The 17,729-nt window shown below is 32.6% G+C and overlaps 2 protein-coding genes across 4 annotated transcripts in view; one reads left to right on the top strand and one right to left on the bottom strand.

Annotated features, from left to right (window-relative positions):
* The window catches only part of LOC148615679 (ranBP-type and C3HC4-type zinc finger-containing protein 1-like), a 36,572-nt gene extending 25,767 nt beyond the window's left edge, over window positions 1-10,805 (top strand). Inside the window, exons 9-13 of one of the 2 annotated variants that reach the window (XR_015922029.1) lie at window positions 1,555-1,666; window positions 2,646-2,924; window positions 3,866-4,009; window positions 5,431-8,908; window positions 10,426-10,805. Coding sequence is in view for 1 of the 2 variants with exons in the window: in XM_088582167.1 (XP_088438293.1) it covers window positions 1,555-1,666; window positions 2,646-2,924; window positions 3,866-4,009; window positions 5,431-5,511 (616 nt within the window). In the remaining variant the exon portion in view is untranslated. Of the gene's footprint in view, window positions 1-1,554; window positions 1,667-2,645; window positions 2,925-3,865; window positions 4,010-5,430; window positions 8,947-10,425 lie in introns of those variants that run through there. The other variant, XM_088582167.1, reaches the window with a different exon arrangement.
* A 128-nt stretch (window positions 10,806-10,933) lies between these two features.
* The window catches only part of LOC148615678 (fibroblast growth factor receptor-like), a 41,074-nt gene continuing 34,278 nt past the window's right edge, over window positions 10,934-17,729 (bottom strand). For both annotated transcript variants that reach the window (XM_088582170.1, XM_088582169.1), the window contains exons 13-20: window positions 17,358-17,435; window positions 16,905-17,079; window positions 16,050-16,160; window positions 15,566-15,744; window positions 14,963-15,085; window positions 14,007-14,118; window positions 13,684-13,780; window positions 10,934-12,862 (exon numbers count right to left, since the gene is read on the bottom strand). In XM_088582170.1, the coding sequence (XP_088438296.1) occupies window positions 12,688-12,862; window positions 13,684-13,780; window positions 14,007-14,118; window positions 14,963-15,085; window positions 15,566-15,744; window positions 16,050-16,160; window positions 16,905-17,079; window positions 17,358-17,435 (1,050 nt within the window). In that variant the 3' untranslated portion in view covers window positions 10,934-12,687. The remainder of the gene's footprint in view (window positions 12,863-13,683; window positions 13,781-14,006; window positions 14,119-14,962; window positions 15,086-15,565; window positions 15,745-16,049; window positions 16,161-16,904; window positions 17,080-17,357; window positions 17,436-17,729) is intronic.

Here is a 17,729-nt window from a genome sequence, read left to right as displayed (position 1 = left end):
TGATTTTTAATGTTATATCTTTCAAAAATCTTCTTCTCTGACACTACTTGACCAATTGGAACCAAACTTGGTTGAATGTTCCTTGGGGTATTCTGCATAGAACTGATGTTGGAATTTTATCTGTCGAAAAAAGTGGCCACTTTACTAAAAACAGAACATAGCGGTCAGTCCTTATTATAAAGCCTTCAAAAGTCTCTAGGGATCAAAGTTGTCAGATGACTCCATATAAGAGTTATTGCCCTTGAAAGGTGAAAAATGACTTTTTTTTACAGTTTTCTGCCAATATTTTGAAAACTACGATAGAAAGAAAGAAACTTTCAATTGCCAAAATAGTCCTTATGACAAGTCTTACCAAAGTCTTCTTGAGTCAAAATTGTTTGACAACTACTTGTTGAATTTATTGTCCTTGAAAGGCAAAATTTAACCAGGTGAGTGATTCAGGCTCCTCGGAACCTCTTGTGGTATAGAGACTGGACTTATGGGCTTGTGGGGAATAACCATGACCACTAAGGTTCTTTTAGATGGTTATTATTGGAATTTATTTTTGTTTTGAAACACCTTTCAATTTTATGGCACAAGCTTGAGATTAGACCGTTAGTATTCCTAATAAATTTTACTTACTTGTTTTTTTTGGGGGGTTTTTGATCCTTCAGGATCAAATACCTTATGTCCCTGGTCCATCACTGGAACTTCCCTACTATTTCTGAACACTACACAAAAATATAGTCCAAATGTAATTCTTTTTGTATCATTCAATACTTCTTTTATCACCAGTAAATATTTTTCTTTCAATTAATCAGCTCAATAATATTCTATTTTTTCTGCTAATAAAATTAAGATTGTCTCCATATCAACTCAAGATTTGAGGTACTCCTTTTTGGCCTTGAAAAAGATATGTAGTACATGTAATAAATTTGCATTTAGGAAATTTATTTCTTGCAGTCTGGAAGCATAAAATTTGTTAAATATTTTCATTTTTATAAATCAAAGTCTCCATCCTATTATTAATATTTTACCATTTATAAACAGGAACTGAAGAGCAGTAATTTTATGCAAGTAAAATTGATGGGAAAATTCAAATTGATAGAAGTGTCTAGTTTTTTTAAATCTTGTGTTAAGGAAATTAATTTTTTAAGCTGATATTGGTTTTGTTTAAGTGTAATTATAATGTAGGATAAATCCTCTGTTAATATAGCTTTTGAATGTAAATACACATTAACTTTTGGATAAATTTAAAAATGGGAAAAGGTGAAATGGAATAAAATTTGTAAATGTGCATGAAGTTGGATCAGTAGTGTGGATTGACTTTCATTTTAAAAAAAAAAAAAGGACAGTTCTTAACAGTATTTAAAATGCAATGTATGATCAAAATTTTATTTAACATCATATAATATTTGAAATTCTGTTCATGCTACAATTTTCTCAAGAGTCAAAAACAACTAGTGCTATCAGCACTTAATTCCCTATACCTTTGAACAGAGAACGGCTTTATATTGATGTGGTTTCATTTTTACTTTATGTGTTATCTGTTATTTTTATCTTTTTAACTTTTAGAGATTGTTTGAAAGGTGCCATTATACATAATGAAGAGGCGTTTCTACAATGTCCATTCCAGAATGATAACTATTCTTGCAATGCATCATTACAGGACCGTGAAATTAAAGCAGTAAGTCATGTGATTACCATCATTAGAATGACTGTATTGTCTTCTTAATGTTCTGTTTGCTTTTAGAAACCAAGATTTGAAATATTCAGTATGTATGTAGGTGTACATGTAGATTTTACGGCTGCTGAAACAAATTTTCAAATTTAACATAAAAAAAAACCTTTGAGAAGACATTGGTCTATATTTTATGGACCTTATAAGCAACATATATATATATATATATATAGTGAAACCTATTGAAACAGAACTCCTTTTGGACTAACAGTTTTTGTCTCACCTGCAACAAATGTCTCAAAAGGCGAGACTAAGATATTACTTTTCTGGCGACAGTGTCCATGTAAAAGTTTCATGTTCAGTTTTCTTATCGGGTCAGTTTAATATGATCCACTTATGCTTGGTCAATCGAATTTGATATGCAGTTGCATTAGCATCACCATCATCCATGTTATGCATATGCCCCCAGTCCGGGTCTGTTGACTTTGAGATTTAATGTTACTGAAGCATCATTATGTCACAGTTCCATATATGCAGACAGTAGACTATACCTGAATTCACTTTAGTGGTGTCCAATAGTTGTATTGATATTATGCATTGTCCGTAATATATAAAGTGAGTAACAATGTAATTAAGTTTTAGGCACGACAGGCGAGACTTAACTCTATAATACATTCTACTTACACAAGTTCAGGCGAGACTAAACTCTGAAATACATTCTACTTACACAGGTTCAGGCAAGACTAAACTCTGTAATACATTCCACTTACACAGGTTCAAAATGCAATACAGTTGACATAAAGGAACTTCAGTAGATGTCTGGTTTAGACAGGTTTCTGATTTATTTAGGTTTTTGTTTTAAGATTATTTTTCCTTGATTTCACTCTTTGATTTTTGTATTTCTTTCTCTTAAAATTATTTAACTGCTAGATTTATCCTGTACTTTACAGCAAGTAACAAAAGAAATTTATTCTATATCTTACAGCTAGTGCCAGAGGAGATTTATGAGAGATATTTACGGAAGAGTTTATCAACAGCGGAGAGTCAAGAAATAAACAGTTTTCACTGCAAGACTCCTGATTGTCAAGGCTGGTGTATTTATGAAGATCATGTCAATTTCTTTAAATGTATGGTATGTAAGAAGGAGAACTGTTTGACATGTAAAGCCATACATGAGGGGATGGACTGCCGTACATATCAGGATGATTTACATGCTCAGGCCAATAATAATGCATCCGCTCGTAGAACCAAACAAATGCTGGTGGTAAGTGTTAATATTCAATTATTATGATGCATTACAGCTCAATGTGATATATTTCCAATCTGTTTGAAATTGAATAATCTTAAATCAAATCAACTGAATTGGTTGCTATTTGTTGGAAAGTGGGTTAAATTTGGATGTTTTATGTTAAACCTGAATAAATTGTCAATATAAAGAGCTATTTCTTATTACATTTATTGAAATTAGAATCAATAAAAGTATAAAGCTGGAGTGCCTTCTTATTGCTTGATGAAAGTACTTATATACAGTATAAATATTTTATTAACCAACTACCCAAAATATGTTAAAATATGTCAAAAACTGACCAATTGATATGAATTCAAACCAGGCATTTATACGGGGCCAATATGGATCAAACCAGGGCCAATACGGCATCATAACTTCCAATCGTTTCACACCACCATTTTGAGTTAGAATTGGATTTCATGAACTTTGATCACCAGGACTAAAAGCTGCAGAAACACAAAAAAATCTTCCATTTTATACAAAAATATATTTCAGACTTATAAATGCAAATAAACCTACATATTCTTGGTAAAACACGAGAACAACTGTTCCACAAATCATCTAGTTGAGTTGGTTAATAAAATTGTCAATAAATATGTATCGGTAATTTCATATTGGCCCTGTTATAGGTTTCGTTCAATCATATTGGCCTTGACAGCTGTATTGGCCCTCGGCGATGCCTTGGGACCAATACGACCGCCTCGACCAATATGACAGCCCTCAAACCTATAACAGAGCCAATATGAAATTACATATTTATTAACATATAGTATCAAATGGGAAAAAAAGGGAGAGGGCTTTATTCAACTGTTCATGTATTAAGATTTATGAGATCTAATGATATTAAAGTTTTGGTGAAAATGAGATGCCAAACAGTATCTTTAATGTTATAATATAAACCAATGTGTATAATTCAGGACATGGTAAAGAAAGGGGATGCCATGCATTGTCCTCAATGTAAAGTTATACTACAGAAAAAGGATGGCTGTGATTGGATCAAATGTTCCATCTGTAAGACAGAAATATGCTGGGTTACAAAAGGACCACGATGGGGACCTCTGGTATGTGTTGTTCTTTTTAATGCAGTGTCCACTATAGCACACTTTTCTTAAAGTATGGAAAGGGAGATCACACACAGTAAATTGAAGACATATGAAAAATATACATCATGCAGGAACTATATATATGTTATATCTACAATTAGTCTTTATTGTTGTGTGTGGTATATATCCATAAACTAAGTGCTTTGAGTTAATGTAGTTATAAACAATATTTACTTAGATTTATCCATGTATAAACTTTGACCAATCAATCACAAACTTTAAAGAAATGTTTAAACAAGTACTCTTGTGCAAAGTCTGTGAGTTAATAGGGCCAAGATAATTTCAGAGAAAAAAGTGTTTACTCCTCAAAGCATTAATACAAAAAATCATCTATTTTTATTGTAACCAGGCCTCATAACATAGATATTATGGATGCCATAGTAATTTGATAAAAATTTATCCTGTTATATATTTGTTTGAAATGCTGCTGTTTACAGATGCTTGACCAATCAGGATGGTGAAAGTCTGTAAATACAATTAGATATAATATAAGTTAATCTGTTTGGTAATTCAAAATTTAGTGTCATGGTAGGCAGATATGGGAAAAAACAAACACCTCAGCAGTCTAATGTGTAATGGAATGAATACAAGAAAGCGCTACGTAGCCTTCACTAATGACTTCCACTGTACCTCAAAGCGCTACGTAGCCTTCACTAATGACTTCCACTGTACCTCAAAGTGCTTCGTAGCCTTCACTAATGACTTCCACCTCAAAGCGCTACGTAGCCTTCACTAATGACTTCCACTGTACCTCAAAGCGCTTCGTAGTCTTCACTAATGACTTCCACCTCAAAGCGCTACGTAGCCTTCACTAATGACTTCCACTGTACCTCAAAGCGCTACGTAGCCTTCACTAATGACTTCCAGTGTACCTCAAAGCGCTACATAGCCTTCACTAATGACTTCCACTGTACCTCAAAGCGCTACGTAGCCTTCACTAATGACTTCCACCTCAAAGCGCTAAGTAGCCTTCACTAATGACTTCCACCTCAAAGTGCTAGGTAGCCTTCACTAATGACTTCCACTGTACCTCAAAGCACTACGTAGCCTTCACTAATGACTTCCACCTCAAAGCGCTAAGTAGCCTTCACTAATGACTTCCACTGTACCTCAAAGCACTACGTAGCCTTCACTAATGACTTCCACTGTACCTCAAAGCACTAAGTAGCCTTCACTAATGCCTTCCACCTCAAAGCAAAAACACAAGATATTGTACATATTCATTCAACTAAATCAAACAAAAAAAATAACAATCCAATATTTATCTTACCTAGGACAGTGGAAATCTATTTAAAAGTTACCATTCAAATTCAAGTAAACATTCTTTACTTTCAACTCTATACTTTAATGCAGTATTATTTGTAACTGTCTGTTTTTAGGGACCTGGAGACACTACAGGTGGATGCAGATGTCGTATCAATGGAGAAGCTTGCCATCCTGACTGCAATAATTGTCATTAAAGATTAAGTCACCCACTCACCAATTTTGATAGGATGTCATATCAGAGTTGTGACAACTGTCTGGATTACCTCTTTGTCCAACATATCTGGATTTAGTTCTAACAGATTCATAAAAGTAACAAAATTATATTTACTTAACAGATATGCACACAAATTGTGCCCTGTCTGTCAGTCTGTTTGTAAATGCACCTCACAGAAAAATTCTGCACCAAATTTCACGAAATTTTGCATATTACCAGGAATTTATGATACACTAATTTTTTTTTGCTCATGAGCTACTGCCATTACTTGGCATCCATCATCATCGTAGATGATGTTAACATTTTTCAAACATCTTCTCCTCTAGAATGAGCAGACAGAATTCTAATAAAACTTGTTAGTATTGTTCTTTAGGGTATCCTGTACAAAAGTAATACTTTTATTTTTGATCCTTGTAAAAACATAGTGTCAATCCCAATAATAGAACATTGGAGTCAGACATCAGTTTTTCACATACTCCAAAAGTGTGAGGTTTAGCCATATTCTGACTTGGGTAGGTGTTCAGCATGATGAAATCTATCCAAAGACAAATTTTCCTGAAAATCTGTTAATAAATATTGGAGTTATTGCCCTTTTTGACAATTTTTTTGCTGATATTGATGTTTTTATTTCTAACACCATATTTCTCTGAGACTACTGAGCAGAATTCAATGGAACTTTTTTTTTTTTGTAAGGGAATCCTGCATTAAGTTTATATGAAGTTTTAATCTGGCGAAAAACATAGCCACTGCTACAAAAAAAATGAATACAGGGGACAGACAGCCAGGTGAGCAATTCATGCTCTCTAGTGCCTCTTAGTTTGGAGTTATACCCTTTTGAACAGAGTAAGACATATGTAAATTAAAAAAAAAAAATTCTGTGTTGAATATTACAGCTTATGCAGTAAGTTTCCTTCTTTATGCCTACTAATTAATTAATGTCTAGTAAATAAGAAAAGGTTTGGAGTTTCAGAAATTCTAGATCTGATACCTTTAGAGCAGAGGAGTATAATTCTTGACTTACAGCATTTTTCACCATATTTTAATTGGACCACAAAGAATCTACAGTGGTTTAATGAGATAATGCTATACCATAAAAAGAAGACTTGGAATCGATTTTAGGGATTGTGACGTAGATGAGTAAGAATCCTGGGCAACAAACCTTTTTCTTATTTCTGAATGATAACAAAGGATCGTTTGTAAACCATAAGGTGCCACATACCTCAAAAGTAAGATTGGCATTGATTTTGGAGATGGTGACTGGATCCATTTTGAATTAAGGGCCATTTTGATTCTGGTCAAATCCTTATCTTGTTGTTAAATGTCTAAATGCAATCAAATTTTAAAGCTTCAATGTCAAGTGTCAATGGTGTATCCATACTTGCCCTAACTGTTCAGGAATCAAACTGCAGTCATATCAAGCTACACTCAATGAAGCATTTTATTTGTAACATTATGAAAATGCACCTCTAGCTGAAGATTCAATCTATATTGTGTTCTGTAAATATTGTGTGGTGCCTTAATATTTTCTATGCAGTTTACTAGAAATTTATTGGTTTCTTTAATTGTTGTGCCATTTAATTAATTGATTTATTATTATGAAAAGTTCTTCCTACTAACCAAAAAGTTCTGTGAGGAGATTGAGAATTTCAGTCTTTGAAATTGGTTCATGATGTCTCAGGTATATCTTTGCTTCACCTATATTTTTTTTGTCAAATTTTACTTCATGTCAACATGAGAATACATTTGTCATGCTTGTACCCTTGTACCCAAGGTATTTTTATAACTTTCTCTGGCTGATTTTTTAAACAAATCCTTATAAAAAAAAAAAGTGTTTTTCCTACCAAAAAAAAGAGAGAATGCAACCAACGCATCTACAAAAACTTTTCAATGTCATTTTGTAGTTCAGTATAATGTACACATGATGAAGATTTTATACTATTTGACATAATTTAATCAATTTATTGCAGTCTTTATGAGATGGTTTTTGTATTAAATATGTATATTTACATTTTTCACAGGACTTTTGTCAATATAACTTGTTATTGTTATGTAGATATGCCAGGTAAATTTACATCAAGATTCTAAACAGAGAATGTTATATACTGAGTTTTTATTTTAATTGTTACTTGTTTGTTACAATACTGCAGGGGAGAGTTTGTGATATAATTCACTGGTTTTGCTGTTATTGTCATGACAAAAATATTTTTTAAATTATTATTTTTACTATATAAGTGATAACAAATTTTTCTTCGTCAATTAATCCCTTTTTAAAAGAGCATCTTTTGTAATCATGTTTCATATGTAAGAAGGTTGGTTGTTAATAGTCATATTCTTATTGATAACAGTTTAAGACTACATTTTGTACCTCCATGTTTTAATGCACATTTGCTCAAGGTTTATACGAGACTAGCAGCTTGTGTGACCAGGCAGTCATCAAGTTTTTTTTGAGATTTAAAGCACTATTAAAGATTTGAAAGCAACCATGAAAAAAGCTAGATAAACCATAGAGTAAACATTAAGTATATGTAATTGGCCACATTGAAGGGGAACCTAGATAAGATTTTTGGGACTAGTCGGGATTTATAATTTGTTATTATTGTTGATTTTCCCTTTTTTTATACTGATTGACTGAACACTTACAAGTTTTTCAAGCAATCAAAGGATGCTCGAAGATGTAATTGTATTCAGGCAGGTTTTATACATTTGGAATATACCTTCATTGGATTAATATACCACTTAATCATACATTTAATAGTAAATACGGGAGTTATCTGATAAAGTCAGAATTGTTTGACATGTATTTAACATTGTGACGTCACCTCTGTATCACATGGCTAACCTTTATCGCACCCCTTTAAACCATGGTTGAACCTTTATTGCATTCCTACCTAACAAATAATTTTTGTTGTGGGATCTCTTGGACAGTTTGTTTACAGTAATACTCTCCTACTTAAATGTATGCTAAAGTGTATATTACATGGCAAAATCTGTATCACATGCCATATTAACCTCGATCAATATCGGACCTTGGGCCAGAAGCTCTCATGTGGACGTTGATATCTTGGGATGATACAGCATGTGATACAGATTTTGCTCTGCATTATTCTTATTTTTTTATTTTTAACATTCTTTGACCTTTTTGTTCCCACAAAATACAACTGTTGGTAATAAGTGTGCCTTGAAAGTTAATTTATTATAATGTACAGGAATAGCTTTTAAACACAGAATGGAAGAAGGTAGCAATGCGGCAAAAAAGTGAAGCCTGACAGATGGTGATACAACAAAAGCTGCCCCTGTTCATCTATTCTGTGTTGTAGTAGCTTGGCTTGAGGGATAGAGTAGTATGGTTTGGGCAGATATTTTTTACTTGTTATGAGGTATTAATTGTTAATAAATGTACAAATAACAAGTCTGATTTCTATTCAGTTTAATTCATTAGAATGAGAACACAATTATAGCTGACTTTTCTACATGTAGTTAATTAATATACATGTAGTAGGTGGGCTGAATTAACCCCCATCAATATTAAGATGATTTTCCTTATTATACCTCCCAAATTGGTTGCTAAAAATTCAACTGAAGGATATACATGTATATATAAAGATATATTTGGTCACTTTTTATACCCCACTGAGACAAAAAAAATTTTTAAAGGATATATTTATTCTTAAAACTTCAATTTCCTCAGAACTGAGAGTTAAAGAGTAATCAAGGGAACCAAGATTCTAGCGGAAATCAAAATAATGTAATCCAGGGACAAAGACCAGATATGGAAATTAGACACACACAACAACATTAACCAAAATAATACATACAAAGTAACGGAAGAAAATGAGCAACTGGGACTCCACAAAAAACTGGGAGCATGGACCAGGTGCACTGGTAGGGTAAGCGTCCTCTGCTTTTCTAGAAACACCTGTCAAGTTGCTCATAAAAAGTCAAGTCCGGGGTAGACAAAAGAGGAAAGGATAACTATAACATGTTGAACAAATCAGTTTTCAAGGTGCAGATGGATACACTGTAATGATTTACAAGTTCATGATGACACCCATAAAACTTCTGTAGTGATGACTTCAATCTTGTAGCAACATAACGCTGGAAGCCTAATTGTAAGAAGTCTAGTATGATACAAAAAGTCTGCATAGTTACGGCAAGCTCTGGCATAATGTATGAGTTGTTATGTGAAAACTCCATACGCAGGTGCTTAAGGGATGCTGCCACAGATAAAAGGAAAGTTGACAATACTAAATGAAATGTGTTGTATAGTTTGATAAAATAGTTTTCCTCTACCATTGATCTCTTAGTGTAGGTCAAGAAATGAGGCTGACTTCACAGTGTCTGTAGTATCTTTTATCTCAAGTTCTTTTGTGTAGATGTAATGTATCAAATCCCCGAAACTAGGATTGTGTAACGATAATACATCATCTATATAGCAGAAAATGTGATTAAAGGATCTAGCTGAACAATGTTCCTTCTTTTGGATCAAATCAGCTATAAAGTCAGCCTCATAAGAGTGAAGGAATTGGTCAGCAAGTAGAGAAGGAAAATTTGTTCCCATTGGATGCCGACCATGTGTTGAAAAACGTGTCCACCACACTGGAAAAATTTGTTATTGATAAATTCCAGCATTTTGAAAACATCTTCAGTATATTTGAAAGATGATTTGGAATTATGAAAGTATGAGGAATCTTTACCAAGAACTACATATTTGTATCTAGGTGTACCATCTTTTTTTTTTTGAGTAACAACGATGTATAGTGTTTTTGAGTCAGGGTTTTAAATGAGTATGAGGAATAGAAGTATACAGTGTTGAAAAATCATAGGTTTTAATGCTACTGTACTCTGAAAATAATCTTGAATTGTGGGTTTCCTTAAGATCTTTTGAATTTTTCAGGATCCACAATGAACTAATACAACTACAGGTATCGTAGTAGGACTAGAGACCCTCTTTGATAGCTGTGAGTATAGAAGTAAAAAGTTAGCAAAGAGGTTTGGTGGTACATTTTGAAGATTCTGCTGTGTAGCATTGTTTGTATGGATTCTTGTGGAGTTTGGAAATCAAGTACATATACGGTAGGTCACAATCATTGTCTTTTATGGAGAAACCAAAAGAGAATATCACAGATTATGTGTCAGTTTCTGTCTTAATATACGAACATGAAGTCTGTTGAATTTCTCTGAGTTTTTTTTTTCAATGAAAAGTCATTATAATGCTAACTTGAATGTTATTTTTGTAACATCTTCAAAATGTTCAGAACAACTATGTAAAATCTCTGACTTGTATTGTTAATGGTGTCCAAGTAACATAATATAAAAATACAGCACTTTTAAGTGCGACAGGGATGGAAATATCTACCTTTATCACCTGATTTCACAATGAGAAATACAAGTAAGAAATATAATACCTTTGAAACCTTTTATTAAAAATTCTAACAATTAAAAAATTGTCAAAATTCTGGATAATAAGGTAAAACTTCTACAAAAATCTTAAAAATCAATACTTAGAATGCAAAATCTAGATTAACAGTATTCACACATTTATTTCAAATACAATTTACAAAAGGCCATAACAGTGATGAGGTCCACATCAGTGGTCAATTTCATTAGAAGTTGTAAAATTGATTGCAAGTAATGACATCATAATAGGAAATACCATTGTGACATCAAAACTTACAATTAGTTTTATTCTATTAACTTTTTGTGAAATTAACCACAATAGTCTCCAGGTGGGTGAGATAATATTATAGTTTATGACTTTGTGTTTACATATATAGGATTTCAATGATTAGAAGTTTGTGGATGATGAAGAAGCATTATAGTTGTACAGGACAAGAAATAACATTTTACTATTGAAAGAGTAATCAAGGGAACCAAGGTTATAGCGCTAATCAAAAGAATGTAATCCAGGGACAAAGACCAGACATGGAAAACAGACATACACAACAAAGAACATAAAGTAACTGAAATCATACATACAAACTAACAAAAGTAAATGAGCAACTTGGACTCCACTAAAAACTGGGAGCATGGACCAGGTGCACCGGTAGGATAAGTGTCCTCTGCTTTTCTAGAAACACCCGCCGAGTTGCTCATAAAAAGTCAAGTCCGGGGTAGACAAACAAGGAAAGGAAAGCTATGATCCGTTGAATAAATCAGTTTTCATGGTGGGAAGACAGCCAATCCAACTTAATCAATTATAATCATCATTTTGACTGTACACAATAAATGAATTGTATTTTGAATGTTAAATATTGATATATTTAAACCAGAAATGTATTATTGCTGTGCACCAAATTACATTATATTTTTCTTTTGGTATTATAGTGTAAGGAAATCAACTAGCTCAAAAGTACCACTAATAATAAAGTTACTGAGTATTATAGATAAAATTTCAGACAACTATTGGTCAGAAAACTGGATAATTACAAAAAGATATTACATTGAAAACACAACATGAATACCAATTATATAAATGTAGAAATATAAAAAAAATATTCACAGTAAAAAATATCACTAGTTATTGATGCTTCTATAAATAAAACCTTAACTGACACCTTGTATAAATTTTAAGAAACACAAAGATTTAAAACAAATACGAGTATACTACTTTGTAAATGATTCTGCAACTTACAAAAACATACATACTCAGCACATCCTGAAATCATTCTGAGAATATGTGGTAATGCAGACTCATAGCAAAAAAAATGATATAAAAAATGAAAGAAGATATCCATTAGTCCTTAAGAATCCACACACAAACACACACACACACACACACACACACAAGAGCATCAAATTACACTGAGTCTTGTTTATAAGATACAGCAAATGATAACTGTATCAAAGGGTGGGAATGGAAGAGTTCAAACAATTTTTCAATGTTTGCTTGACCTTCTCCAATGACAAACAGATATTGTAGTTCACTACAGGACTGCAGTAGGTAGGTTAATACAGTACATGCATCATCAAAATTACCAGTTCTTGTACAAAACAAGAGTCCATATCTCACAGTACAACAATAATACATGTATCCATCCAAGTTAAGGAGTCTCAAAGATGTCAATGGATACTAATCTCCAAAAAGGTTCATACTTTTTTTGTACCATTTAATGAAAATACATCCAAAAAGCAGAACTGTTATCATAGTGACTAAAGCCTACACTCGTTCATCTGAAGTGTTTTCTAATACATTATATTTCTCCTCCTGGTATGTGTTAAATTCAATGTACTCAGCTTCCTGTGACAGGAGAGCCTCGACATCACACACTATTTCCTTAAACATTGGTCTAGAATCTGGTTCCATGGCCCAACATCGAGTCATAAGTAAATACCTAAAAGCATAGATGGTTCATTTCAAAAAAATATTAAAACTACAGACCTACAGCAGACAACCAACACTACAATATAATATTCTGGATGATGCAAAACTTTGTTCCAATCAATACTACTAAATGACTGGCATAAACAATGTTGATATAGGTTACAGACCACCAATTCAACCAATGAGCATCTGGAACGTACACAAAAAGTCCTACACAGAAATTACCCCTGTTCCTCATAGTGCTGTGAAAAAAGTTTTCATCTCATTTAAAAAATTTAAACAGTTTCTGAAAGGAAAAACATTTCTGTACATTTTATAGGTGCATTTTGCTTCTTGTGATGTGAAGCCTAATCTCCATAATGATTTCTAAATATACCCCTATCTTGTGAAAACACTGGGATTTCCCATGCTATTTATAGACACTTCACTTCCGGTGACCAGTACTGCACTGCAAATCTGCTAACCCCACATGCCATTCTGAGGATTGTGAGCTGACATATGAAGAATCATGCTGATATATAGTCCTCTGCAGGTTAAAGTTAAGGTAAAGTCCAGAGAAGCCATTGAATATTGTGAAATTAGCATAGAAGCCTATGGGAAGTGGAATTAGTGGTTTCTAGCCTATAAAACCATTAATATAAAAAATATATATACACACTATCAAACTCACAGCATTTTTTTTTAAACTTGACCTTTAAGATGATTTCATCTAATGTGTTATATTCTTTTAACACAGATATCTGTCAGCTACTAAAATTCCAAATAGTATTTGTTTGTAATTTTTATCCTCCTAAGAATGCTTCATTTTCAATGATGTTTACATAAACTTACAGTTCTTGTTTACAATGCAGAGGTTTCTGCAGCCACTTTCCCATAGTGACATCATGGATTACCTCCCTTGCAGCCATACCTGGATAGGGTGTAGCTCCTGTACAAGTAAACATAGTTAAGTTATTCAACATATTAAAGATTTTTGATACATTTTAATATGAAATAAATAAAAAAAAACATTAAGTGTAATGCAATGTACATAAAGGCCGAAAGGCCCATGACCAATGGCCCATACAAACATATATTACACGTATTTGTCAAGCTTTGAGACCAAGCTTAGGCTAAATCAGAAATCAAACATCCTAAATAGATTGATAACTTACCCAAAGTAACAATTTCCCACATCAGGACACCATAGGACCATACATCTGTTTTCTTTGTAAACCACTGGTCAGTCAGAGATTCTGGAGCCATCCATCTGATTGGTAGAGGACCCTAAAGCAGAGTACAGATATTCATATAAACATCAAATCAATGAAATAGAATTTTGTGTATAATAAATTCTTAATGCTAGTTCACCAATGACAATATTATACACAATGCCTGCAGTAGGGGGTGATATGCCTAAGTAACACACGAGGAACATATATCACCAAAGATGTAGTTGAAAGTGATATATTTTCTGAGTGTGTTACTCCTCCTCTGCTGCATGCATACTGAATATCTTTTTGATACAACAAACTTTTTTGTATATGTGCACATTATGTGAAAGTAAACACTAGTGTAATTGTTGCAGTTCTTCTGATATAGCAAAAGTCAAACTGGAATGAATTTACATGTATTTTAACAGTTAAATCAACAATAACAAAAGAACAAAGATGAACTCTTCCACTGTTATCTTAAATAAAAGTGAAAACGATGTGCATACGGATGAAGAAACACCAGTCAAGAAGGTGATATATCATGGACTTCATAGTGATACATCAAAACTTAATAATTTTTAAGGGGCGGAGCTAGAAAGGAAAAAATCTAAATAACACATAATGCTTATCCAATAGAAATTTGTAATTTTTGTATGAAGTATAATCTAATATTCTACTTAATCCTTTCACTTTAATACAATATTTTTATAATAGGTAGTAAAATTTTAACATTACAGTAACATTTAAAGAATTTATGATAGGAGCTAATAATTAAGATACATGTAATGCACTCAATCCCTATAAATATATATGATTTTTACACATATGCATGGATATATACTTTAAGTATTTCCTACATTTTTTAAGGGTACCCCTTTTGACTACCCCAAACATATATATATAAAAAAAAAAACTACCTTTGAGGATCTCTCATAAACATCACAACCCTCGACATCTCTGCTCAGACCAAAATCACAGACTTTGCAGTTGAGATCAGGAGTTATCAGTATATTCCTGGCTGATAAATCTCTATGGATTATCTGAAGGGAAAATTACTGGTTTGATAAAACAAGCAAAAATTATATACAAGAAATCAATTAATGGAGACCACTATGGCATCTCAACTTCATACAGGATCAAACTGACACACTCAGTATACTCTGTGTCCCATAACTCAGAAACAAAAATTCAGGAAATACTGCAAATAAAAAAGGGACCTTCTTAAGTTCTTTTTATGAAGAACATCATTTTACCCTAAGTCACTCAAAGTGTTTTGAGTATGACACACAGACAGACAGTGGAATACAAAGAAAAGCCAAAACATTGGTGTTTACAAATCAATATTTTAGTCTCCTTTGAAGTGCACTACCACAGTTTGTGTCCTTCCTTCCTTCTTTTTAGAAATTTTTAAAGTTCATAGCGGATATTTTTATTCTTTTATATATATAAAACCCATTTTCACACTAAATTTTTAATGTTCACGCTATGGGTTTTCTAACAATGAAGATAATGCTACATACACCACATGTGTGGATATGGCTCATCCCCCTAGCTATCTGTAAACCAATCGTTTTAAGATCTTTGGCTGTAGGTGGCATCACTTCCTCACTAGTTGTAGCTTGCTGACTGGGGCGACATTTACGTAGATAGGCCTGTAGATTACCTCCCTTTACATATTCCATCAGTATATACACAGGATCTGTAAAAAAAAATAATTTCATGTTTTGTAATATAAACTAAGATTCATGAACAAACAGCAGCTGCATTCTACAAGACTTACCAGTATTAGTTTTGAACACCAACCAGAGATTTTTTACAACAGCCTATTGATCACAATGTCAGCATGTACAGAAGGTTTAATCAATAAAACCATAATAAAAGTTAACCAATTGATACCTGTTAATCTTAAGCATAAATAATCAGCTTTTCCTTTACAATCGACTTTTCAGTTCAGAAAGCAACAAAAGTTTTAAGGGAATACATATCATATTAAATATTAAATACCCTGCTTGGTGCAGCATCCTAAGTAGGCCACAATATTACTATGCTTAGGTATCTTCCTCATAATGTCTAACTCTTGTATCAAGTCTTCCTTCTCACAATCTGATGCAGAATCTAAAACAAAATGTTAATTGCAAGTTTATCAGTTTGTGTATAATAGTTAGTCTCAAGTTTATCAGTTTGTGTATAATAGTTAGTCTCAAGTTTATCAGTTTGTGTATAATAGTTAGTCTCAAGTTTATCAGTTTGTGTATAATAGTTAGTCTCAAGTTTATCAGTTTGTGTATAATAGTTAGTCTCAAGTTTATCAGTTTGTGTATAATAGTTAGTCTCAAGTTTATCAGTTTGTGTATAATAGTTAGTCTCAAGTTTATCAGTTTGTGTATAATAGTTAGTCTCAAGTTTATCAGTTTGTGTATAATAGTTAGTCTCAAGTTTATCAGTTTGTGTATAATAGTTAGTCTCAAGTTTATCAGTTTGTGTATAATAGTTAGTCTCAAGTTTATCAGTTTGTGTATAATAGTCTCAAGTTTGTCAGTTTGTGTATAATAGTTAGTCTCAATTTTATCAGTTTGTGTATAATAGTTAGTCTCAAGTTTATCAGTTTGTGTACAATAGTTAGTCTCAATTTAGTTTTCATCATTATGCATGCATTAAAGCTTGTAACATAATTACTATATACTTCCCACAAAGTGTGATGTAATAACTGAAAATTTACACGTCTTGCAATCTAAAATCGTGTTTTTTTTCCACAATTTCCTTGAATTTCTCTTATGAAAAAGGGAAAAATTATAAATAGAATAGTAGCACCAAATTGTCCAGCTAACCGACTACAGAGAAATCTTTGATAAAACACACCTCTGCATGTCTTTACAGCCACCATTTCCCAGTTAGCTGATCCTGAAATGTTCAGAGCTCTAGCCATCATCACCTTCCCAAAACGTCCTTGACCAAGGTCAATTCCAAGCTGTAGTCGTTGTCTTGGAAACTCATCTTTCAATGAAGCTGTCTTCAGATTTGCAAGGTAGGAGTTCTGATGAAACCATAATACATGTTTATAGAACACACATCAAACATGAATTATTATACCACACTTATATATCTTTAAAAACTGAAGCTTTCTTTCTAACAAACTGAATTGTGTGGTAATATTTTTATTTTATTCTTGTATTGCTACTGATTGATATTTTGTATTTCAGGCCAACACTGTAAGACTAAAATAAAAACATTGGTGATTTAGATGACAACATAAAAGTCAAACTCAAGGTGAACAAAGTTAGGCATAAACAACTGAGTATTTCATAAACTTACAAAATTGCTTGAATCTTTTTCAATGCTTGACTCATAAGCTACATTATTGCTGAATACTTTCTCCCTCCCAAAATCTTCCTGCAAATAAAATAAGTACACATTCAAAAATAGCCATTACATCTTGGAAGCCATATCTTAATATGTGGTCTAGAAGGCTGTATTTTACATAAAGCCAAAATTATTGTGTCACAAAAGAAAATAAAATTTCCTTGACCTACTGACCTAAATTGCAAGACCTTTTCATTTTTGGAAGTTTAATTCCAATCTATCAAGAGTGGTTATAATTATAAATTTGGAGCTGATTTTGAACAGTGCACCTTTACAAAAGGCAAAGAACAAAAAGTAGACAACTACTAAATGTGTGATAGGTAA

Source organism: Perna viridis, chromosome 5 (genome assembly GCF_037379345.1).
Source record: "Perna viridis isolate PV_CMFRI_1.1 ecotype Kerala chromosome 5, ASM3737934v1, whole genome shotgun sequence".
NCBI classification, from domain to species: domain Eukaryota; kingdom Metazoa; phylum Mollusca; class Bivalvia; order Mytilida; family Mytilidae; genus Perna; species Perna viridis.
Note: the sequence above shows the minus strand (reverse complement) of the source record. Positions and strands in the feature narration are given on the sequence as shown.